The sequence below is a fragment of the Ambystoma mexicanum genome, chromosome 1p, assembly GCF_040938575.1.
Source record: "Ambystoma mexicanum isolate Mex_15411 chromosome 1p, UKY_AmexF1_1, whole genome shotgun sequence".
NCBI classification, from domain to species: Eukaryota; Metazoa; Chordata; class Amphibia; order Caudata; family Ambystomatidae; genus Ambystoma; species Ambystoma mexicanum.
Genome location: NC_090921.1, coordinates 1,240,055,698 through 1,240,079,965, shown reverse-complemented (window position 1 = coordinate 1,240,079,965; position 24,268 = coordinate 1,240,055,698). Strand labels below are relative to the sequence as shown.

Sequence of the window (24,268 nt, the reverse complement as noted above, 5' to 3'; positions counted from 1 at the left end):
AGAAATACTTTCTATGCGTTCTGGTGTTAATCTTCTCCCTTCTTTCGAAAGTAGGTAACCCAAATAAGACACTTCCTTCTGATTATACTGGAATTTCTTCAAACTTGCCTTATGACCATGGGCCGCTAAGTGTGTCAATAGTAATATAGTACTTTCTTTACAGATCTCTTTCGTGTCAGCAGCTAATAACAAATCATCTATGTACTGCAAGAGCACCCAACCTCCGGGTAATTCTAGCATGTCTAGCTGCTCTTTTAGCGCTCTGCTGTAAATGCTCGGGCTTTCTGTGTATTCTTGTGGAATGCGTGTGAATGTGAATGATCGACCTCCTAGAGTGAACGCGAACAGATATCTACTGCTTTTATCCACTGGAATGATAAAGAACGCGTTCTTCAAATCGACTACACTAAAGTATTCTGCAGTGGCCGGTATCATTGTCAGTATTGTTGTGACATCTGGGACCAAAGGGAATTGTGGGTCTACCACTTTGTTTAATGCACGCAGATCAATTATGAAACGATAGGGTACCTCATTGCCTCCTTTCTTGTAAACTGGAAGAATCAGGCTGTTGCACGTGCTACCTGCAATTTCCTCAACCACCCCCCATCTCACCAGGTCAGTAACCATGCTTTTCAATCCCTTCTCACCTTCAACAGAAATTTTATACTGGGGAATTTGTGGTAGTGTGACACCTTCTTTCAAAGTTATTTTTGCTGGCTCTATTCTGAAGCACCCTACATCATTATCATGCATTGCCCACAGACAGGTTGGTACTCTACTTGGCTCTTCTGGCAACTCTTTTGACATAAGTTCCGTCACCGGTGCATCGTGAGGCACACCCCGTCTGCCGTACAATGTATGACTGCCCCCCCATTTTCTCAACAAATTTAATCCTAGCAAGTTCTCTCCACAATTTTCTGTCAAAAGAAATGGACACTGTTCCGTAAATGGTCCTATTGTAATTGGGACAGCTTCGGACATGGGGTTAATTACTGGTGTACCTGCAAACCCTACAGAAACATGCTTCTGCCCCGACAGTGGTATCTCCGGAACCAAGTGGTGGTCTATCGAGCACTTCTGTACCCCTGTATCTACAAGGAAACGGTGCTCCCTATTCCCGACTCTCATTTCTACGTAGGGTCCTCTCTGATTCATGGGAATAGACACTGGTTCCAACCCCTGCCGTGGGCTGTCCTATCGCGAAAATAACACATCGTCCGATGTGTAGTCACCGCTACTGCTATAATACGTGTTTGGTTGTGTATCAAAAATATTCCCATTTCCCCCTCGATGTCCTCCACGCTGATCATTTCTCTGTTGGCCCTGCCCACCCTGATTTTGGTTTGAAACACTTTGGTTCAATGCCTGGTTCTGTTGCGCTTGGTTTTGACAATAGGATTGGGTTTGAGTACCTACATTGGTATATCCCTGCTGCTGCTGCATGTTATTTCTGCTTGGGCCGTTTGACCCCTGATGTCCTCTGAGGCCTTCTCTGATCAAACCCACCTCTATTCTGTAGGTGCGGCCATTGCGCTCGCTAGTGTCCTTCCTCCTTACAATACGCACATTGATTTAATCCCAATGACACCCCATGCATATTATTCAAATTTCCTCTGCCTTGTGCATTTCCTCTACCTTTATTGTATCCAATGACCTGCTGCAGTAACACCCTCGTTTTTAAATGTACTCTATCCTTCACCTCTTTCTTTCGCCACATTTACCCTGTTCTCGTAATACTGGGCTATGTGTAATATCTCACTCACCGGTTTTGCTGCCCAGGAACTTTCCGACATCATTAACATATCTTGAATTGGTGATATTAGTCCCCTCACATATTTATCAACAAATAGCCTTTTCCCCCGACTCTGTGCTCACATCCTGCACACTGAAGTCTGTGAATACTCCTTCAAATCTATTGAACTAATCCGTTATTGGCTCATCCTTGCCCTGTACACACATAGTTAATTTGTCCCACTGAATCCTTTTTTCTGGAATTATTTCCCTCAATCTCCGCATTATCCGTTCTGGTAGATCTGCCATGCGGGTTCCCGGATTTTCCCCTACTTTCCTATTTTTGTCCTCCAATAGTAACTCTGCCCATGTGGCGCCAAAAGCCCCTGCGTCATCTACCGTCCTCATCTGTTTCCACATATATGCTGGCAAAATGACTGGGAAAATCAAATCTATATCGCTCATAGTAAGCACTGCTGATCTCAGGGTTGTCTCTAGTTCCTTGTAGAAACCTGCTGGATTCTTTCTTATGTCGGGAATCGTCTGTTTTATAGTATTCACCTCTTGCCTGGAGAAGGGGACATGCACATACTGGGCGGTGAAATGGGCTGGTGTTACCTGCGCTCCTACTGTACCCGTCGCAGGGATCTCTACTTTTGGTACAAACGTGGGCGGAACCTCTCTCATTGGAAATGACCCACTCACGATCCCTCCCCCTTCTCTTAGGTTAAATAGTATTCCTAAGTCCAGTGATAAACCCGTTTCTCCTGTACTTCGCTCGAATGCTCTCCTGTATACCACTGGTTTCTCAGGTGGGCTAGCCTTATTATTTTTATATCCTTCTCCATCAAATATTCAGCCATCGATTGCAGTGCTTTTCTTTTCATTGGTATGGAATATTCGTCAAATATGTCATGTATGACCATTGTTGGGATACTAGGATTCGATACCCATTTTATTGCTTCTCGTGTACATACTTTCAGCTTCTCGCCCCTCTGTACAGATGACGTTGAATGTCTCCGCTCTATGTATGATTCTACAGTCCCTCTCCCCTCTCTTCTAATATCCCAACCCCTGTATCCAGGTGCAGCAAACATTTCGACATATTCATTATCCAACTCATTTTTAAGATCAAAAAGTCCATTCACATGTTCCTTTACTACTTCATCTTTTATTCTACAACATGCTAATTGGTTCAAATCTAACAATCGTTGTGGTAATTTGTCAAGTAACTTTTTCCATTCTCCCACCAAAAATGTCCCCATGCATTCCAACACTACCTTTCTCTCGTTGCTTCTTCGGTACCCATACAATGAGGCCAATGCTGCCGTCCCATTGTTTCCTTCTATGTACATTTCTGCCTCTTGCTGTAATTCAATCTTTCTTTCTTTGCTGATCGCGCTGCGAGTTACCCGTCCAAATCCTGTTCTTTCAGCCCCGCCTCTCGCCTCCCCGGTCTCAATTTCGACTTCGGGAGGGGCGGATGGTGCTGAATCTGTCTGGAGCGGGAGGTGCAGATGGGACAAGTGACACAGGTGGCATCTGTGAAGGGCCTTCTGGATGCTGGGAAATTGTGTGTCCGCAGTCTGCACTTGTGGGATTGCTCATGCTGTGGGTGGGGTTTGGGTTAACGCTTGCGTGAGAGGAAGTGCTTGGGCTACGGGAGGGGGTATGAGAGCTACTGGTTGGGCCTGCGCAGTCACTGCTGGCGTGTTTGGTTTCGATTCTGGTTTTGGGCCTCGACCCGTGTTAGTTAACAAATGTTCCATTAATTTGTCTGCTATGTGTAGTTCCCGCTGCGGGTATATTCTTTCTATGTTCATCTGGTCACGTCTCCCTTCCCGTCTTAGGCTTGCCGTCCACTCCTCCTCTTCCTTTTCTTCTGCTACCCCAAGCTTCGTTTTGTGCCTACGCGCATGTTTCTCTCTACTCCTAAGTCAGAGCATTGCTTCCCTCCTCCAATCTTTGACAGTCTCAAAAGCTGCAGGTCGCGCTTTCTTTCTAATTAGCACCCTTTCTAGGTTATCTATCCTCCCAATCTCAAAACTACCATTAATCGGCCACTGATGGTCGGGTTGCTTTCTAGTTTGCCTATGCCAAATTTCACAAAATATTATCGCACCCACACCATATTTTGCATACATATCATAAGCCGGCGTTCCCCCAGGCGGTGCACTTTGGCCATATTCCAAGGACTGTCTACCGCAGCTGAAAAGCCCCGCTAAAGTGGACGGTACTCCAGGCATGTTTCTTTAACCTTCCCCTTTGGTTAGCTAACTTTTACCTGGACGTTTGAATTTACAAAATCAACACTCTACCAAAAATCAGGTTTTTCTTTGAATCGGGGAATGACTCCCCTGATAAAACAAGTCGCCTGTCCTTACGCAACCTCTCCCAACGTCGTGTCTGCGCTTCTCTGGCTTCTGCCTCGTCTCGGGACGCTCGCCTCCTTTGCCCTCTGGCCCGGTACGTCGATCAGGGATCAGATGTGTGCAGATCTGCGGAAGGAATCTCTCCTCACTTCTACAGGGTGCCCCGTACATTTCTTGATCCCGGCTCGACTGTCCCGTCCTCGCTGTTCTTCCGCCTTTACTCCGTTACACCGTATACGATGGGGCAAGGTTGCTATTCGGGCGCCATCTTGAAAGGGCCCCCTAGGAGTCCCTCGTGCTATGGAAACAAGGCAATAACCATATACGAAAAGATGCGCCAGACACGAGGTTCAAATTCCCAATGCTAGGGTTTATTGCAAGCAAAAATAGTATCAATTGGCCAATTCTGATCTCACGCCCCGCAACGTGAGTTTCCTAGATCTCGAGGGACGCAAGAGAGCAAATTACGTACATCAGTTACATATATACAAAATGCATATCATACAATCAGCAATGTCATGTTTAACACCCCTCTTTATTAAGTTCCTTTTGAACTAGGGATGACGATGGACATATCCGACCAGTATGACGATTATGACACTTTCAATGTCTATTCTAGTAACAATGTGCAATTAGAAAGTGCGGAGGCATCTTTCAGTTGTTGAACAGAACACGGTGGTTCTGTTCTTGGAAGCAAGCTGCACACAGGGGAAGAGCCACATTCCAAGCTTTGCTATCTATGAGGTACTATTCGTGTCCTGGGAGCCGACACGTTCTAAAGGGTTTTGCGAAGGGGGGGCAGTAGGAAGACCATAATTCAAGCCTTTAGCTGTTTTATTCTAACATATTCTACCATAGTACGAGACTGGCTGGCAGCTGTGAAGTGATTAAATGCCCTGCATCTCTCTCCCAAGGCTACAGGGAGGGAGCGTGGGCATTCCTCTCTGGGCTACTCATGAGGAGTTTCAACAAACTCTTCAGTCCCGCGACCTTGTTCTTTCATATTCAGACAACAATGTTAACAGTTTGAGCAGAGTAAGCAGAATTCTCAAGCTGCAAAGCAGTTTTAGACAGAAAGCAATGAGCAGTGGTTAACAAGCAAACTGGCGATTCTTGCTACATTTAAAATGGCCGCTTCTTGGTCAAGCATAGCAGTTTATATTTCTATAATTCGGTGCATAAGACGGTTGGCCCACGGCCATCAAGTTACATCTGTCATTCAAATGAAGGGTATTCATTTTTCCAGATTGACACTGTGTAAACAAAATGCATTGTTGTTTTTTAACGTGAGTTTATTTTCATGTACTAATTAAAATATGTTGATCTCTATTTTTTCCTGTCTGGATCTATTGACCGACATGATTGTTAACACTTGGTGCAACTAGACACACCTAGCACGTGTGTAGGCGGGTAGCTGTTCTCGGTGGCATTCCTGTATTTACATGTTTGCACGTGGTCCTCAGCCACACAGCCCCCTAAAAAGGAGGACTTTTCTAGCTCTAATTGCTTGATTTACTGCTTGAGTCCAGTGCCATATGCAGAAGGCAGGTAGGTGAAGGATCAAGCAAAGCAACAACTCTAGTGCCAATGTGCAAATATACACAGGACAGTGGGGGGCGCAGTTTGTTTACTAGCAGAAAGCACTGATGGTCCCAGTGTTCACACAGTCTACAGCAGGGTCGAATGGGGCATACAATTGTCTCGGGCACCAACATAAAAGTGGCACACAGTTGCAAATGGGAATTCATTCCTTTTGGAACACTGTTTGAAAAGTACCCAAAGGGGAGATTTTTGATAAAATGTGATGCAAATTGTACATTTAAAAGAATATTCAGCAACAGGGGTCAAAACTATTAGCCACATAGTGAAGTCACTCATCAAACTGGCCCACTTTGGCCAGAAAAGTGCCACACTTTGACCCAAAAAACTGGCCCACATAAGCATTTCGCAATTTTGGTTCTGCCATGGGCCTATTGCACTGAAGGCCAGTCCGTGCCTGGTCTACAGAGCTAAAGTTGTTTGTGTACATGCATCATAAGGGCATCCAGTTTATTCCCACCTTTTGAATTCTGGGATGTGTAGTTCCCCATCTTTTAAATTGGTGGGAAAACTACAAATCCTAGAATTCTAAGCTAAAATAGAACTGGATGACTATCCGATCCATGACCATGAGATACTTGGTTCCTTGAATCTAAACCTTGGGGAGAGTAATTCGATATGCATGACTTCACTGGCCGTGTTCTTTTTTTTTTTTTCTTCTTTTACAATTTGCACAGCCAGAGCAAAAAAGCTGTTCCAATGTGTGTTTACTGACTGCTGTAGGACCTTAACTTACTGAACTAATGGCACATGATGCAGGGCCAGCCAGAATGGATACATTTCTGCTCCTGCTGGCTGAGTGGTTGCTAAGCAAAGTGCTCCTGGCTCCACTGTTTTGCAATTCACTGAACGTTTTATTACATTTGTTTACATACGAGCAAAAGGAAAAAATAAAATGCTCACTTTCAGTTCTGGCCCTCAGCTCACCTTCATGATATCCCTGTGGTCATGCTAATTGCAAATTGAAAATCTGGACAATAACCATAGAAGATCTGACCTGTAGCACGAAGCAGCATGACTGTGAAATGTTTATAATCTGTATGCTGCCTTTCAAATAAATAATGCCTGGAAAAAAAAACAACTTTGTTCTATTTGCCCATGAAATCCAGTCTGGCGCAGTCTATGAACTGGAGTCTCCGTTATGCTTATAGAGCGAGTCATTCAGCTCATCGTTACCAGCTTTGCATGGGGAACACAAAGGTTCAGGCACCAAGCAGCTTTCAACACAATTTGCGCAAAGTCGGCTGATCTTTGACCCGACTCTACTGATCACAGATCAAGAGCGGTCACAGCAGCAAAGCTGCATTTACTAATGTGGCCTCACTTTCCCTATGCTCTTGTGTGCCAGCCACCTTGGCAGATGGCACATCCAACAGTGCAAGACCAAGACTGCGCAGCACTTGCTTACTGCAGCCTTTCCAAATCAGATTTTAAAAGGACATTTAACGGTATAAACGGTATACCGGCATAAACAAAGTGACGGTTATTATTGTTCAATTAAGTTGTTCACTATATCTTTAACGGTATACCGTTATATCCCTACCGAGTTGCTATAGTCACTCATTTCGTCCTGAGGGAAATGTTCCTCAAGCCACTCCAGGGTGCTTGCCATTTCTGTGAGAAAAAAAAATAATGCTTTTTACTAGTCATGTACACAAATAGTTACAAGAAGAAATATAGTGTACTTACTACTTTTTTGTATGGTTCTCCTCTTAGTACGCTGCGCATCCTTGTGTCGGTTGCTTGTCACTGTGTAAGGAAAGCAGCACTGAAGTAATATTGTTTGATGCACAGGTTATTTTTCTGCTCGACTCATTCCATTATGTTGCACAACCTATGTAATTGCACTGCTGCAAGTACAGAGTTTGAAGACTTACTTCACTTTTCCTTGTAGTATACATATCTGTTACCCTTTGAGCATGTTCTGTTGGTTTGCTGAACGCTACAACAATCTAAGACAACCCCTGAGCTTTTGGGCAGTGTGGATGCTGCACGAGTTTCGCGGACAGCCGCATAGTCCGCAGACTCTGTTGCTATCATGTTGGGCCGAGGAATCAGTATGTTGTATGGCACATGTACACAAATGAAGGGTGGTCCTGGTAAAAACCTGTGAAATTCTGTGAACATTTTTTGTTAAAGGGACTTTGTGGTTACTTTGCACTAATAAAAACCTTTCAAAACCAGTGGGAAAAGTGTGTTAAAGGTATGTTATGGTTACAAGTAAAATCGAAAAGCCTCAGAAATGTGCCTGATCTGGTAAGCTAAGCAACCATAACTCGTGCCACCACTGTGCACTTCTAAGAATTACACACATGACATCAAAGATGACATCACATGTGCCATACAACATACTGACCCCCAGATAACATGTCACCCCCTAGAAACAAGTTCATTACAATGGTTTCTTCTGGTTCTCATTGTCTTGTTTATGAGCTCCTGCCAACTACGCCTAGGTCTGGTCCTTCCTCTGAGTATTTCACTCTTTCCGCTCAACCCTTATAGGGTTTGCTATATCTTTATCTTGGGTGAGGCACCACCTCTCCTGGGGTCTATCTATTAGGCTCTTTTTCTGGGCCCTTGGTGCAACATGCAATCTTGACTCACAGGGGATTTCAAAGTCTCTTGTTAAGGGATTCCCCAACTCTTCAACAGTTAACTTTGGATACTCTACAGCAGGGGTCTCCAACCTTTACGTTAGCTAGAGCTACTTGTAGTGGATGCCAACAGTGGAGCGCTACTAGCGGACGATATCGGGGTGGGGATATTTATAAGCCTCGGAATTTTTACCAATATTTTTTTGGCTCGATTATTTCCCCTCTATAAACAGATGGAATAACCTATGCCTTCACGAATATATTAAGAACTTCAAAAACCTCTTTGTTGCATTATTATTTATTAGTAGCTGTCTCAAAAAGACAGATTTGTTGGACTACCATACAAATATCCTGTAATTTTTGTGCCCCTTTCTTTGCGTTTTATGCAGGCTTTCTACATGGTAGGCACACTATTATTTTCCAAATAAAAAAAAAAAGTAATTTCCAAATTGAAAAATGTTGCTTGCGTTCAAAAGTTTTCTTTGAAATGTTTTTTTTGTCAGACACCACACATACTCTGTTATTTGCCGGTAAGATAGCTCAGCGGGTTGAGCGCTCGCTGCTGCTATCTGAGCGTGATCTGCAGGTCGCAGGTTAAAATCCCGGCAAGGCCAACTCAGCCTTTCATCCTTCTGAGGTCGATACACGTACCAATTTCAGTTGGGTGATATTGCATGTAAATCTGTGCTCTGTAAAGCGCTTTGGATTAAGGCGCTATATAAATAACACATCATTATTATTTGTGTGCCCCGCTGTGTTTTAGCACAAGTTATATTTATAAAGATGTTAAATGCTTGTCAAACTGGTTAATCACAAATGCTTCTGTTATGCTGACAGCAGTTTTTAGGAAATTAAACTGTGGGTTCATGGGTGCCAACTTTTGATTTTCACAGGGGCAGAAATATCCTCACCTCAGCCCTGAATATAAGCAAGCAACCAGCCCACCCATACCCTGGCCAAACACATTGTATAGCACTTTGTTTATAATGCATTGCAAAAAGTCATACGATTAACAACCTGTAGTTTTGAATATATAACATCTCAGCATCGGTCTGAACTACCCTGGTAGGCTTCTACTGCGTGTCTATGGATTGCTTAATGTACTAAAAGTGGGTGTACTTGTGTCATGGAAGTGATTTAAAGTGGAAATGTACTGTGTGGAATTTGGAAAGAAATTGCACCATTTTTTAAAATATTATTTTGAACATTTCCAGGCGAGCAGCAGTGCTACTGTGATATTTTCATTGCGTGGTCACAATGATCCTGATCCTGCCCCAGCCCCTTCAACATCTCTGGCAAACAAGAGCAGCTTGCTTAAGAAAGACTCTCGTGGGGGCGCACAAGGCCAACTGTGGTACTACAGGCAGCCTGCAGAAGCATAACGTGATACTGACATTTGTCAGTGATTTAGAAGCAGTTCCAAGTGGCACAGTAGCCGAGCTCTCTGCCTGCAATTGGGCCGACTAGGGTTCTGATCCTCAACGCGGAACATGGCTGCAAAAATTACCATTAAATAATATAACTTAGGATAAATGTTTATTTTTCGGTATCTTCAGCGCGGGCAACTGAAAAGGCTCAGGCGAGCTACTAGTCGCCCGCGATCGACTGTTTGGCGACCTCTGCTCTACAGCTTTATCAAAGCCTCATGCTTAATATCTCCACTCACTTTCCTTGGTTTCTTGTGATACATACGCTCTTGCTTTTTCAATGTCCCCACATCAATATCGTAGTTTTCACAACTTCCTTCACTTAAGGTATGCCCCACCCCCAGCCTCCCAAACTCCCAACCTCCTGCCCTCTCTATTCCACCCGATACCTTCGTTTCTCGTGGGTGGCGTTTTGGGGTTTGGCGCTCGCGTAGGTCTGCTTCTGTGGTTCCTCCTCTCCTCCTTTCCTCGCTCCGGGCTTCGCAATCATCCCACTCTTGGGCATGCTGTAGGTTGCCGCACTCGGCAAATGCTTGCTGACGGAAGGTTTCAGGACTCCTGCTTCCACTGCTGTCAGTGTTGTTAGACTGGACCCAGGCCCACCATGGTGCTTCCGTGGTCACACCACCACTTCGCCTGGTCCTCTAAGCTCTTTCCTGGGAGTAGCTTTTCTGCTGTATGGGTTGCCGGGTCTCTGGCGTCTGGCTCTGGTGTTCTCAGCTTCACTGATTTCTGCCGGCTCCGTGGCTAAAATCTGCTTTGCCCCTCCAAGGCAAAGCTATGTCAGAGGGCTTCTCCTGCATATGGCTCTCTCCTTTTCTCTGATCCACTCATCAGCCTTGCATACAAGTTCACTTTTAAAGGAATGGTCCATTATCCTTCAGGCGTCGTGGTTGATGCAGCATTGCCTGGAGCCAAACAAAAGGAGGCAGTCCCATATATGGAGATAAGGTGGCTTGCATAGGGAGTTCCTTGTGGGAATGAGTCCTTGTTCCCGAAGGGGGAGTCGCTCCCAGTGAAGTCCCACTCGCCCAGACTCCTAGGGAGGGTCTTGCAGAGCAGGCGCACCGCTCTAGTCTAAGGGGGTGGCTCCTCCCCCCCCCCCCCGGGGAGAAGGGGAGAATATTCTGGCTTTGTCGCAATTGATCACTAATGCAGATCTAGTAGAACGTTGTCTGCTTTGCATTTGTACTGCATTGCACACTCCGAAGTTACACTTGGGCACAGGCATTGGTTTCACTTTTTGTGATTAATGTGCACTTGATTGGGGTGGGAGCTTTGTGTATTTGTGTATTAACCACAGCCCACAGAGTTAAGGGAGGTATTTCATCAGGTAGCACTCTAATGCACCAAGGCAAGAGTCTTTATCTGTTTACACTTTCATCCCCTCGATGTCTTCCTAGCATCCCTTATGGCTGTGAACCATTTGCTCGATCCTTCTCCCAGGCAGCAAATCCCAGAGCAGTTGTTGAATTGCACTGCTGTAATCACAATAAGGACTTAATGAACAAGAGCTACATGTGGCTTACTATGTAGCACGGAGTAAGCAGGAACTACATCTGGGTAACAAGAAGTTAGTACATAGCTTACCACTAATCTAACTTCCAAATGACGTGCATCCTTTTGTCCATTGCGTATGAGTCATTCTGCTTAAAATGTCTTCTTGATGTGTCCCAGTGTTCCCTTTTATCCCTGTTCCCAAACACACAAGTTACTGTCACATTATTATGTTTGTAATGCACAAGCTGGCTCTTTCAGACTGCCAGCAAATACACTCCCTCCAGTGTATAGCGACTGCTTTTGTAAAAGCCAGTCTAAGAGCAATAAAGCCGGTCTTGGTTTTCTGGCAAAAAAAAGTTGTGACCTTTCTTTATTATTTTTGATGGGCACATTTTATAACCCAGTAGGGCTTAACATTTTGCATATCCTTCTAGTTACCTGATCCTGTGTTTACTTATCAAACTAGGAGAAGATATGCTGCTGCTGAGTGTCCACGTGGTGCGTTTTAAAAGCTGGTGGATCATTTCAGCAGGTGAATGACTGTTATTCAAACGTTTTAAGACAGTTTGGGACAGCCATGGAGATTTGTTGGAATATAGGCAGTGACCTAGGAAACATTGTTACTTTACAAGCACTTTATCATTGAGTGACAGAGCATTAACAAAGCTCAACTTATTTTCTAAATCAATTTCACTCCATTTAACTCATGTCATAATTGATTCCTACATTTCCACATTTCTCTGTTGCCACTTCCAGTGGGAGTCCCCTCATCTTGCACACTTCTCGGCAGTAGCGTTATCAGTGATTCTTGTTTGTTGTTTTATTTATTTGTATAGCGCTCCAGACCCGTAGGTAGAAGGGCGCTTAAGGAAGCGGTTACAGCATTGAGATATACATTACAAAGTACAACAATAACATAAATTACATGGTACAACAATTTACATATAGCATAGGCATGGTTGCGGCCTTGGTGGGTTGAAGATCTTAGAAGGTGAGGTAGATGCTATTCTTTGTTCAGTAACCAGCCAATAACATGTTTTCTAAAGATCGGAAAGGACTCCATGGTTTTCATGTCGAGTGGTAAGGTGTTCCAAAGTTGGGAGGCAAGCACTGTGAAACTAGCGCCTCCTGCTCTTTTTCGGGCAAATCTGGGCACTGACAGGCATAAGGAGTTGGATGCTCTGGTGGTTCTGGTGGAGGTTGTTAAAGTACATTTGTTGGTGAGGTACGGTGGGGCGAGGTGGTTTAAGGACTTGTAAGTGAGGCAAATGGTTTTGAGGTCAATTTTTTGCTGTATGGAAAGCCATTTACATGCTTTCCTGGTTATGGATATGTGCTCTCGTTTTGGGATGTTGAGTGCTGCACGTAGCGCGTTATTTTGAAGAACCTGGAGTTTGTTAATTATGGATTGGTTGGCTCCTAGGTACAGGCTATTGCAGTAGTCCAGTTTGGACTGGATGAGGGCTCTGGCAAGGGTGAGGCAGCTGTTGGAGGCTAGGAAGGGTCTGCTAGCCCTAATTAGCTTACCCGTAAAGGCCATGGCTGAGGCGGTCGCGTTGATTTGTTTGCCTCCTTATTCACGACTGCCAAATTCTCTTGTCAACCCAGCTCTAGAGGAACAATTAAACCAAGCGATCCATTAACAGGGGAACAACACAGGTAATGGCACTCCTGTCTGGGTAGACCCTCCTAAAGAAAAGTGCCATTGGTTTTAATTCATCACACTTGTTCAGTGTACGTGTGAGAAAATTGTTTGGATGGGCATAAGTGTGAGATACTCTAGCGGTCTAACCTATCTTTTAAACCCTAGTCTGGTGGTTTGGGCATCTGTTGCATTAGAAAATACATTTTTGAAAGATAACTTGAAAACTTAAAATTTGTAACTTTTTTTTTTAATTAAAGAGTTTAAAGTGTACATTCATATAAAGGAATTGGTTTATTGATGATACTATTTTATATTAAAGGCACAACAGGAAAACCCTGTTTAATTTGTATCTTAATGGTATAAGACCTTTTCCGTAAAGCAAAAAAGTAACTGTTGAAAAACGAAAGAAAGGAAACGGAAAATGAAGGTGATGGGAAATGTGATAAAAGAAAAGGATGTGTTCATCTTGGTTTTAATTAAATCATCTAGCTATATAGTCCATGTGTTTTGCAGGCAAGAAATCGCTCTTTCCTGAGGCGAATGATGATGAATTAAAAGAATGAGAGCGGGTTTGTGAAGTCCAATTTGGAATGGCATATTCTGATGGTTGTGTGGATAAATGGAGAGACTATCTTATTCATATTGGTTTCCAGGTTGGTTACATAGTACAGATATTGTTTTTGGACTTGACCAAGATGGTTTGGTGTGTACCATATAGATATCCAATTTCATCCATACTCTGTTGCCTTGTGCTCACAACAGGAAAGTCAGGGTTTGAAGATGTATGCAGCTTCGAAATTAACATCTCAATTTCCTTTGAGGCATGGTGTAATAGTTTGTCTGCTGATGTTCAATTCAATATGATTGGATTGTTTTGATAGCGATAGCAATTAGGAGATCTTAAAGTTAGATTTTTTCTAACTGCACATTTGAAAAGTTCCTAAAGTATTCAGTTTCAGCATCTATGTCTATATGGTTACCGGCAGTTGAGCGTATATTTTTATTTTTATTTTTTTGTTTGTTACTTGTGAACAGACTGATTACTTTTTTTGTTAATTTTTTTTTTGTTGATAGATCCATTGTATCGGATTTCCTGCCTCTGAAACCCAGCACCAGTAGAGCTTGGTGTGAAGAATGTCTGCGCTGTGCCTTTTTTGAGAAGTCTGTTGTTCTGTTAAGAGTAAAGAATCTGGATTGGATTGAGCGCTTTTGTAGGTGAGTCGATTAATGTCATTTTTGCATTGTGCATCATCAACTGTATTTGATTTGTCAGGATATTTCTGTTTCCCAATTAGTTGTAGTAGTAATTTATATAGTGCCTTTTTACCCTATTAATATGGCCTCAACGCACTTGTGGTGGGAACGCCCTCGGTGGGAAAGTTAGCAGTAGGTTTACAATGCTTGTACGCACTTGGCGAGATTAAGGGGTTGGGTGGGCTAGTCGAGCTCTGATAAGCTACCCATGGGGTGAGGCACGTGGATAGGTGCTGGAAGCAGAGGGTTATGTGATGTGGCAAGAGCGATGTTCTGTGTCCATCTGGAACGGATTTGTCGTAGGTCTTGCGCTGTATCTGTTGGCAGAGATGTTGTGCACGGCGTTTGTCTGGTGGGGCTTTATATGTCCAGCTACACTGAATTTTTGTCGTAGGTCCTCGTTGCATTCTGGTGCCTGCCAGTGGCAGAAGTGCATTGAAGTGCATGCATATGTACCTTGAGGCTGGATGGATGTTTCATCCTTCGAGTAACAATAAGATCATCTGTATAACGGCGTTGTTATCTCGGCTGCAAGGACGCGGGTACCAAGAGGCCTGTTACATTTTTTATTTATATCTAGCAGTTTGTGAATTTTAGATGCAGCATGAAAATAATTGGTACTTTTCCAATCCATGCTATTATATTGGTGATAGAATGGCTTCTAGTTTTGGAAATTGCAGCTGTTAGTTGAGTATAAATCAATTTCTGGTAAATGTAATCCTTAAATTGCACAGAGGAAAGACGTTCTTAACCATCATGAAGGTAATCTACAGTGGGTAGTCCTTTTGGGTTATTGGTAATATTACCGAAAACAAAGGACCGAAAAAGTATTGAATTAAAAAGATCGAAAGTCAAAGGTCCGACATCGGGCAAAAATCATGTAAAAGGTGATTTGTTCGAAACAAAAGGATCGAAGATTAAACAACATAGTGAATGAAAATTCAATCGATAAAGGGTTAAAAGACTAGATCTGAACGAAGAGTAAAGAACCTTGTGTAGAAAGCATATGCACAGGTGACTGTTGGAAACAAACTGTCAGTGCGTGTGGGAAGGTGACAGGGAAACACCAGCTGACACGAAAGAAAGAGACGATAACGTCTTTCTGACTAAAATCATCTGGTAAGTAAAACACATAAAATTGAAATATTTATAAAATTAGCACGTTACAGTCAGCAACCGATAATTAATGATAGCATTGTCTATTTCAGATATGTATTGATACAGAAATGGAGTACATAAAATCACAATTTGGCGGATCGCAGCTAGTATTAGAAGGATACATCTACAATAGAGAATCGACACGTAAAGAAACCAGTTACTGGAAGTGTACGGAATATAAAAAATTACAGTGTACGGGAAGAGCAGTAACTGAAAATATAAGATGTACAGGGGAACATAATCATATGCCCGACACTAAAACTGTATTCATTAAAAAATCGATAAGTGAACTTAAAAACAATGTAGAGGAAAATAAAAATGAAGCGACCAGCTCGCTAGTAAACAAAACATATGAAAAAAATGCCACTGCATGTAGCTGCACAAATGCCAAACACTAAGCTGATGAAAAGAAATGTAAATAGACAGGAACACGAAAAGGAAAACCTGCCGAAGGCACCACAAACATATTTAAACATTCATGTGCCGGAAATTTTACAAAAAACAGACAAGGGGGAACCGTTTCTGTGGAAAACATTGGATATAAAAAATGAGAAAAGTTGATTTTTTTTTTTTTTGCTACTTTGACAAATGTATCACACCTAGGAGATTCATCAATATGGCACGGAGATGCAACTTTCAAATCATGTCCAACACCATTTCATCCATTTTATAGTATTCACGGAACGATCAATGGAACAGTTATACCTTTAATTTATGTTTTAATGCCAGGGAAAATAGAGCAACTATATAGGTATGTATATACAATGATCAAGGAATCATTTCCAGACAAATCACCAAAAACAATAATCATGGATTTTGGACAAGGACAATTGAAAGCTTTTGAAAAAACCTACCCGGACACTCACATACAAGGCTGTTTTTTTCATTTCGGACAATCAATATGGAAAAAAATACAGAAAATAGGGCTAAGAACAAAATAAATAGAGGACAGTGAATTTCAACATCAAATCAAGAAAAGATATGCATTGGCATTTGTGCAAGAGGACCGTGTAATAACGTATTATGAGACCTTGATTTCAACACAGTACTTCACCGATCATGAGGAAGAATTATCTGATTTAATGGACTATTTAGAAAATACATGGATTGGCCAGCTAACGCGACCAGGCACAAGAAGAAGAGCAAAATACCAAATTAAAATATGGAATTGCCACAAATCAGTAAAAGAAAGCTGGCCAAGAACAAACAACATCCAAGAAAAATGGCATAGCAAAAATAAACAATTCAATATAAACAATCCGAATTTATGGCACTTCATAAATCACCTTAAAACAAAACAAACCACACAAGTAATAAAAATAGCACAATCAATATTGATGGAAAACACCCCTAAACACAAAAAAAATACAGAGATTACGAAGAAAGAATAAACAGCATAGTAAACAGTTTTGAAACAATGGAAGCAATGCAATACTTAGAAGCCATTGCGTACAACTTAAAATGCTTGTAATGTATGATTTGCAATGGACATTTTGGATATTTTAAAGACTTCCCGTTATGCTCTAATATGATAGAAATTTAGGGGGCCATATTATAATATATTTTCTTTTAGCGTTCATATCTCTGGTTTTCGCAATGGATTTTCTTTTTTTATGTTAGTTTATTTATCCAGTTTTCAAAAGAAAACTGAAATCCCGGTTAAAGTAACTGGCACCAGGTTGATTTCTTGTTGACCTTAAAGTAGGTTCTGCATAAAGTCCCTTTCCACTACTCAGAAATAACTGACCCGTTTCTCAGAGGGAGACACATTATAGAACTACTAAACAGTCCATTGATAGCATAAGGGCTCGAGGGCAGGAGCCTGCTCGCGCAGCAACTACGAAAATAGACCTGTTTAAACACTTAACTGCCAAGGTTTTTTCCTCCCAGTGCTGATGCCTTTTTTTGGCCATTTTGTTATGTTGGCATTCAATCCCTTGTAACTTTTATGTGCAAGTAATATCGTGGCCAAATTGCAACCTTTTCTTCACACATGTAGGCAGTGGTCACGCCACCAATGATTTGTGGTTTGCTGTAGTGGGGTGTGAGAAAATAACAGCAGTGACCTCATTTTGTGTTTTTACAGTAAATGCCAATAAATTGATGTACAAAGAAGCCTGTATTCTTTCTTGTAAGAGCTATGAACAAAAGCTTTGTGGTTCTGGATTTGCCATCTTGCAAGCTTTCAAGAACAGGTTGAGTGGAAACGAAACAAATAATTTGTCATAAGTGTACCTTCAGTTTTGTGAGCGGCATGTCATTTTTCCCTTTTTAAAATTTTCTTTTTTTTTTTCAGTCCTTCTGCAGCCGGGGCCCGCACTATCTACAACACTCTTCCTAAATACTCGCCCTCTAGAGTACTCCACTCGTCGTCCTCCAACTCTGTGGGTGAGCCAATTTCACAAATCGAGATTTGGCGGTAGAACTTTATCCTCTGCAGGTGCCTCCTTCTGGAAGATTCTCTCTCTGTCTCTCTCTCCAAGTTCTAGAAACACCTCAAGACCTTCCTCTTCCTCCTTCTTTCTTCCTCTACCCTGCTAACCTCGGTTCTTTTTTCTTTCCCCACCTTCCTTTCTCCTCCCTAACTACGCTCAGTTTTTGCTGACTGGTTGCCTGGCTTGCCTCCAGGCCACTGCACTTTGTTCAGCACTACTGCACTTCCTGCTTACACTCTGTGAGCGAGGCAAACTCTCTGCACTTAACCCAGGGCCCTGTTGGACTGGTTGCCCCCCCCCACCTTCGTCTGCACGCATGCATTAACTAAATGTACTCGGACTAGTAAGTTCCTGTCCTGTAAACCCCAACCCCCTCTCTCCCCCACCACCCCAGCTGGTCGCACCGCTTAACATTTCATGCGCTTGCACTAGGCGAAATGCTGTCAGGCCCAGTATGCTAGTTTTATTTGTTTAGCATTATTCAGAAACTTTAAGGCCTAAGAATGATTTCTGTGTTCCCTTCCTGCCTTGAAGCGCTTTGAAGCACTCGCCTGTATATAAGCGCTGTATAAATAAAGAATTACAATAGGACATGCTTGGTTGGAATAGATGAGGAGGGTAGGAAAGCTGAATGGGAACACAGAAAGGCATACGTTTCTGAAAAGTAGATCAAATTGCAAGTTCAGGAAGGGGTCATTTGCATAGATCAGGCAATAGCCATTTACCCATAATTGGCCAATAAATTGCTAAAATGACTGAATAAAATGTATGTGCTGGACATGTTTGCACTTGTAAAGTAATGGCTTCCATAAATATTCAGAAAAGCAATGCACCGCTACATTCCCCTGATTCTTCTAGTAAGGAAAACGCATGTTTCATAATGTTTCTGAGCAATATGTTGTAGTTAGGTGTTGGTTGCATTCTACTTTTATGGCAAAGCTAGCAGCTGTGAGAACTTACGAGTGTTGGGTGAGTGTCAGTGCAAGTGTTCTAAGGGAGTCAGTTGGAGGTGGAAGCTGGCTGGTGTGAATGTTCCAGTGTCTTATCCGTTATAACGTATTGCTGTATCTATCTGGCATTGCATTTACCTAAAGGAGACAAACTGTTAACGTACCCACATGAAGAGTGTCCAGGCGCTGTCTTTGGACAGGACACTGCCCTCCAGTGCACGCATCCATCCGAGGTGCCAGCTGGGCCCTGAATTGTGTTAATGTGCCTGGCGGCACTTGCACATTGTCATCGGGTGCTGACAGGAGGACCTTGCAGGACGTTCCTGAAGGGCTGGCAAGCTGAGCAAGGCAGGAGTTGGCAAGAGGTTTTGCCAGCAGAGTAGAGTCGGCAGTAGGTGGGGGGCCAAGGAGAACAGTTCCCAGGAAGGAGAGGCAAGCCTTTTGCAGGACAACTCATTGTGGGCAACAGTGTGGCTGGTGGTGCATGGGCTCGGCAGGCGGAGATGAGCGGTTCACAGATCCATCTGTCACTGGATGGCAGATGCAACCATTGGGAGTTTGCAGCTTCACGGAGCTACTTCCTGGTCCATGGTCAACGTCTGTGATTACCTCATTCAGTTCGGTGTAGGAACAAGGACGTTTTTTGTGCAGTCGCAGCAGAAGCGTGCACAGGTTGTGGACAGCAGTGGCACACATGAGGGGGTTGGTGGGGGCAACCAAGAGGAAAGAGGCTGACCTGCATTTAAAAGGAGGCATGTTTTCAATGTTTTTGAGGGACACGTGGAGTTACAAGAGTGCTTAATATGTACGGTGGGTGCATTTTCCAGCGCAGTGTTCTGCCATGGGTGTTGAAGATTTTTTGACAATTTAATAGAATTGGATGCAGAGCTCTGGGATTTTTACATGCAGTATAACGGAGGACTAAGGAGGTTTATGTGTCGGGAGATCTGTGACTCGTTTGTGTTGTGGCCTCGGGGTAATTGGCTTAGCTTTTGCCTGGGTTGATTGGGGGTGGGAGGGTTAATGTTAGGTTTAAAGGTTGGTGATACTGTATTGTTGTGTATGTTTTGTGGCCTTCTGTTTAGGTTGTTGGGTCCCACAGTTTGGGGTATGGCAATGTAACTGTTTTCTTCCAGATGGCATGGGCATGTGGGTGCAGGGTGGTTGCGATTGTGCTTGCATTGTTTTGGTGCTTGAATTTTGGATAGTTGAACATGCGGGTGATGGATTTTAATGTGTTTTCGTGTTGTCATGTGATGTTGGGCGACTGTGGTGTTGGTTGACTCTGTTAATTACAGTCTGGGTTGGAGTCTTATTTTGGCTGTTTGCAGTCAGGTGGTTACAGTATGGTTTGTCTGCGTGATTGTTGGTTACAGTCAGTGTGGGGTGTGACTGTTTCTTACAGTCGGTTGACTGTTGCAGTCATGGTTGGAGATGTATTATGGCTGTTTACAGCCAGGTGGTTACAGACCGATGTGGCTGGGTGACTGTTGGTTACAGTCAGTGTGGGGTGTGACTGTTGCTTACAGTCGGGTGACTTGGTTACAGTGTTTGGTTTCGTCACTGTTATGGCCGGGCTTACTGAATGGCCGTGTGGGTTCTGTGATTTGGGATTGGCTGTTTAAAGTAATTGGTTTAGTGTTACTGTTGGTTAGTGGTTTTTTGTTTTGTTGGTTTTGGATATGTTGTGAATTTAGGGACCATGTTGGGTGCATTGTGTTTGGTTGAGCCTGTGGATTACAGCCATGGAGTTTCATGGATCATGTGAGGTGCATGGTGTTTGGTTTGGCGTGGTTCAGCTGTGGGTGCGGCATTGCGTGGCTCAACTGCATTGTATAGTAGGTTTCGTCCTACTGTTGGTTACGATATGGCATTGTCCTACTGTTTCAGTTATGGTTTGGTATTTGTTCAACTTTCGAGAAACTAGTTTTGTTGAAATTTTCTTTTAGGAGGGAGGTAGAAGGCTTCCATGTAATAATGTCGCCCCAAAAATATCGCCGAAAAATGGTCGTTATTTTGTGACGACATTATTGCATGGAACATGCGGGGGACACCCCTGCAACCCCCAAATGTTTTTTTTTTTTTTTTTGGCCCCTGTCGCCATATATATGGTCACCCAAATAATATCGCTGCGACATTTTCCCGGCGATATTATTTATGGCGACCATATATGTGGCGATATTATTACCTGATACCGGTAGAAGGTGGTGCTTCCTTGCTTCCATTTTTGCCACCACGCTAGAGTGGGGTATTTCTTGCTTCTGTTGTAGTATGGTGGGTTTTTATCGTTCCATCCATTTGTGGAGCATTTGGCTATTGACCATTCTTTCTGGTATTGATGGCTGGAAGCCCTTTGTCTATGCCGCTGACATTTCCAATCTGGTCCCCTGCGTGTTGTCATGTTCCCCATTTCCTGTTTTCTAGATTTGTGCTAGTTTTGTGCTAGGAGGCGGTTGTTTTCTGTATTATTTCTAGTTGGGTTTCTTTAGTCAGTTTATATGAGATCCACATGTGTACTTAGCTAAGGATCTGCTGTGTGATAATGGTGTGGTTTTTCTTTCTGTTGTGCAAGTTAACAGGAGAAGTGTTGTAGTTAGATGTTGGTTGCCTTCTGTATTTATGGCAAGGCTAGCAACCTGCTGTGAGATCCTCTTGCAGTGTTTGGTGAGTGTCAGTGCAAGTGTTCCAAGAGAGTCATTTGCAGGAGGAAGCTGGCTGGTGTGGATGTGCCAGTGTCTTATCCATTATATCTTATTGCTGTACCTATCTGGCATTGCACTTCTCTGAAGCAGACACGGACAATAAATGTCCATGCATCTTCTTAAACCGACGGGGGTTCCTTCACAGTACCCTGAGCCAAAAACAAAGCCATGGTACACAGTATTGTATAGGATTCTAACTGGGCGTTACACACTGGATCAGGACTCTTGCCCTTAGCCTAGGATGTAGTGCTCAATTAGAATACTTTCTCTTTATTTTCTACCAATTTGAATTGAGCCGATACCCAACCCGCCTCACACCCCCTTTTACAAATACTCATGGTCACAATGGACCATGAACCAGGCTGGTTGGTGGGAATACAATACTTATTTATTTATTTATTTTAATTTCAAAGAAAATCGCACAATTTTTATATGGGGCAGCGATTACCAATGGGGCATTAATTACAATGAAAACCACTGAAATACGCTTGAGTAACCTTCTACAAGAACATATCCAAAGCACAAATGAATAGGAGCACTTTTTCAATTAGGATAGCTAGCACCCAAGTTAAGGTTTCCCCCTGCAATGTTCCCTCAACCCACAATTACTCGAATTCTGAGTGGATACAAAAGCAGCAGGTAGTCAGGGATATGAGGCAGCAAACAGAATCAAAATCACAAAATAAGAGGCAAAAACAGATTTTAAACCCTTTGCAATGGGCTAAAATGACACTCGGATTTTAACAAGTAATTATATGTGTAATTAAATAATGATATACATATGTTTTATCAAAGTCTCGGATGTTATATTACTAGCAACTGTAAGGTAAGGTATCACAAAATGCATACAGTTCACAAAGCAGGTTCAAATTGAAAACACAGTGCAGTCAAATCACACATGGAAAAGTTGCATTTTTCTCTTTTTCAGCTCTAAATGTCAAAAACCCGTTTTTAAAAAAACGGGTGAAAAACACAGAATGGGAATGCGGTTTTTAGGCTGGGTGATAGATACACATCACAGGGACAATATAGAAGTGAAAGACTGACTGTAGCTGAAGAATTGAATGAGATTTTCAAGGTGGAATGAGGTTTGATTTTTGGAAAATAGAACAGTTGAAAAGAGAAAATCGCTTTTAAAAAGGAAAGGCAAGTTTTACTTAAAACTAAATTATCTAGGCTATATTGTTAAAGAAAAACACTGTACATTCCAAGATTGAGTCGCGACGTCAACCTTTTCACCCCGCGTTCAGCTTTATGTGGGAATTAATTTGATTATTCCAAATATGACTAAGAATTTATGATCTATGCAAGACCGAAATGAATAGAAAAGTGGCGCGAACGCTTGGAGATAAATGACAAGATGCACAGCGAATTCGAACAGTTTTAACAAAGAATCGGAGTATGGATAGGATTTATTTAAAGAGTGGGACAAAGTATCAAGGTGGAGTATGCTATGTGTAGCTATGGGATAGTGAAATACTCACAATCTGCACTTGGGATTTGGGCAGCCAACCCGATTCAGAACTCGAAAGGTTCTGGTCGCAGGAAGGCGGCTCTCCTAACAGCAAACAGCTGGGCAAGTCAGGTCACTGGATGATGGCAAGGGTACAGCGGGCATGCAGGTAGTGAGCAAAAAGCTGGTCTGGTCACAGGATGCTCCCTAAGATACCACAGCTTTTCACCTTAGTTATTGGGTTTTTAGTGGAATTTCTGGATCAATGGCCTTGCTGGGATAGGATCAGCTATGTTGTGGCCTTACAGTAAAGTCCGGAATCTTGCAAAGGTGGATCTGGAATGCCAGGATACGCAGGCGCTGGAAATTGAGCATAGCGTGTCCTGCCCCTGTGAGCTCCCACCCCTTTTATAAAGCGGGTGACATCACCGGGTATATTGTTGGGCAGAACTAAGCTAGACCTACCTCCAAGAACCGGATAGGGCAGCCAATGTTGGTTGCCTCCTCTAGGAGGGGACTCCGTTTAGGGGGTTGTGTTTTATGAGGTACAAAGCCTTCCCACAGTCCTTTTTGCCAAAAATCAATCTTAACATAAATTACACATGTGTACAGTTGTGGCACTTTAACAAATGACATAGGCAGATTATATATTTCACGCAGAGCATGGCAATCCAATTCTCACGTTTCTAGGACTTTTTCATCCGTCCAATAATTTTTTGCTGTTTTTCAATTAAATTACTAAAATTCTATAACTTTATACATGTGTGTATATATATATAGTCATACGGCATGTGAATATTGAATTTCAAAGTGGCATCATATACACTTTCCTCAGAATGTCCAAATCTCGTCCCCCTTCTGTCCTCAATATACCAGTGAAGGCTAACATGTCTTGTTTAAAAGCCACAAAAATTACACTTAAACTGTACAACTTTTACATTTCTGCCCTGTCCGGTTACAGAATGAACTGTCTTAAATGTTTATTCATCAAATAGTATTTTGAGACAGATGGGGCTGCCTTTGTCCTCCAAAAAATGTCCATGTCTTTCCAGGCTACAACCAACTGTCAGTTCAGCCCAGCGTGGCTATGGGGGTTTCCCAGTTTGATTGAATGTTTATTGCCACTTCCCACACTTCACACACAGGTGCCCCAGATACATTGTCTCAAGCTGAAGCCCAGACAAATGTCTGACAAGCATGTGATTATTTCTTTCTCTTGGTCCGTTCAAAGCTAGCAATTAACATGCATGTGTCCCAGAAATATATAGTGGCTCCTGTTTGGGGGAAGGCCTCGGTTTAGCCAGCAGAAAACCCTGTTCTGGAGATTCCACAATTCAGCCACTGCATTTAATTATTTTATTTTGTTCTGAATCAGAAGCAAGCCTATTGAACATAACATCCCATATATATTTCCCAGCAAAACCCCTTTTACATTACTAGGCCAAGAC

At 42.8% G+C, this 24,268-nt stretch overlaps 1 protein-coding gene across 10 annotated transcripts in view; it reads left to right on the top strand.

Moving 5' to 3' along the window:
- The window catches only part of LOC138452475 (zinc finger protein 391-like), a 176,047-nt gene that overhangs the window by 45,804 nt on the left and 105,975 nt on the right, over positions 1-24,268 (top strand). For 5 of the 10 annotated variants that reach the window (XM_069604980.1, XM_069604994.1, XM_069604988.1 and 2 more), the window contains exons 2-3: positions 13,943-14,083; positions 17,577-17,668. The exons of 1 other annotated variant lie outside the window; for it this stretch is intronic. Coding sequence is in view for 3 of the 9 variants with exons in the window: in XM_069604994.1 (XP_069461095.1) it covers positions 13,943-14,083; positions 17,577-17,668 (233 nt within the window). In the remaining 6 variants the exon portion in view is untranslated. The remainder of the gene's footprint in view (positions 1-13,942; positions 14,084-17,576; positions 17,669-24,268) is intronic. 4 more of the 10 variants (XM_069604984.1, XM_069604978.1, XM_069604995.1 and 1 more) reach the window with 2 other exon arrangements.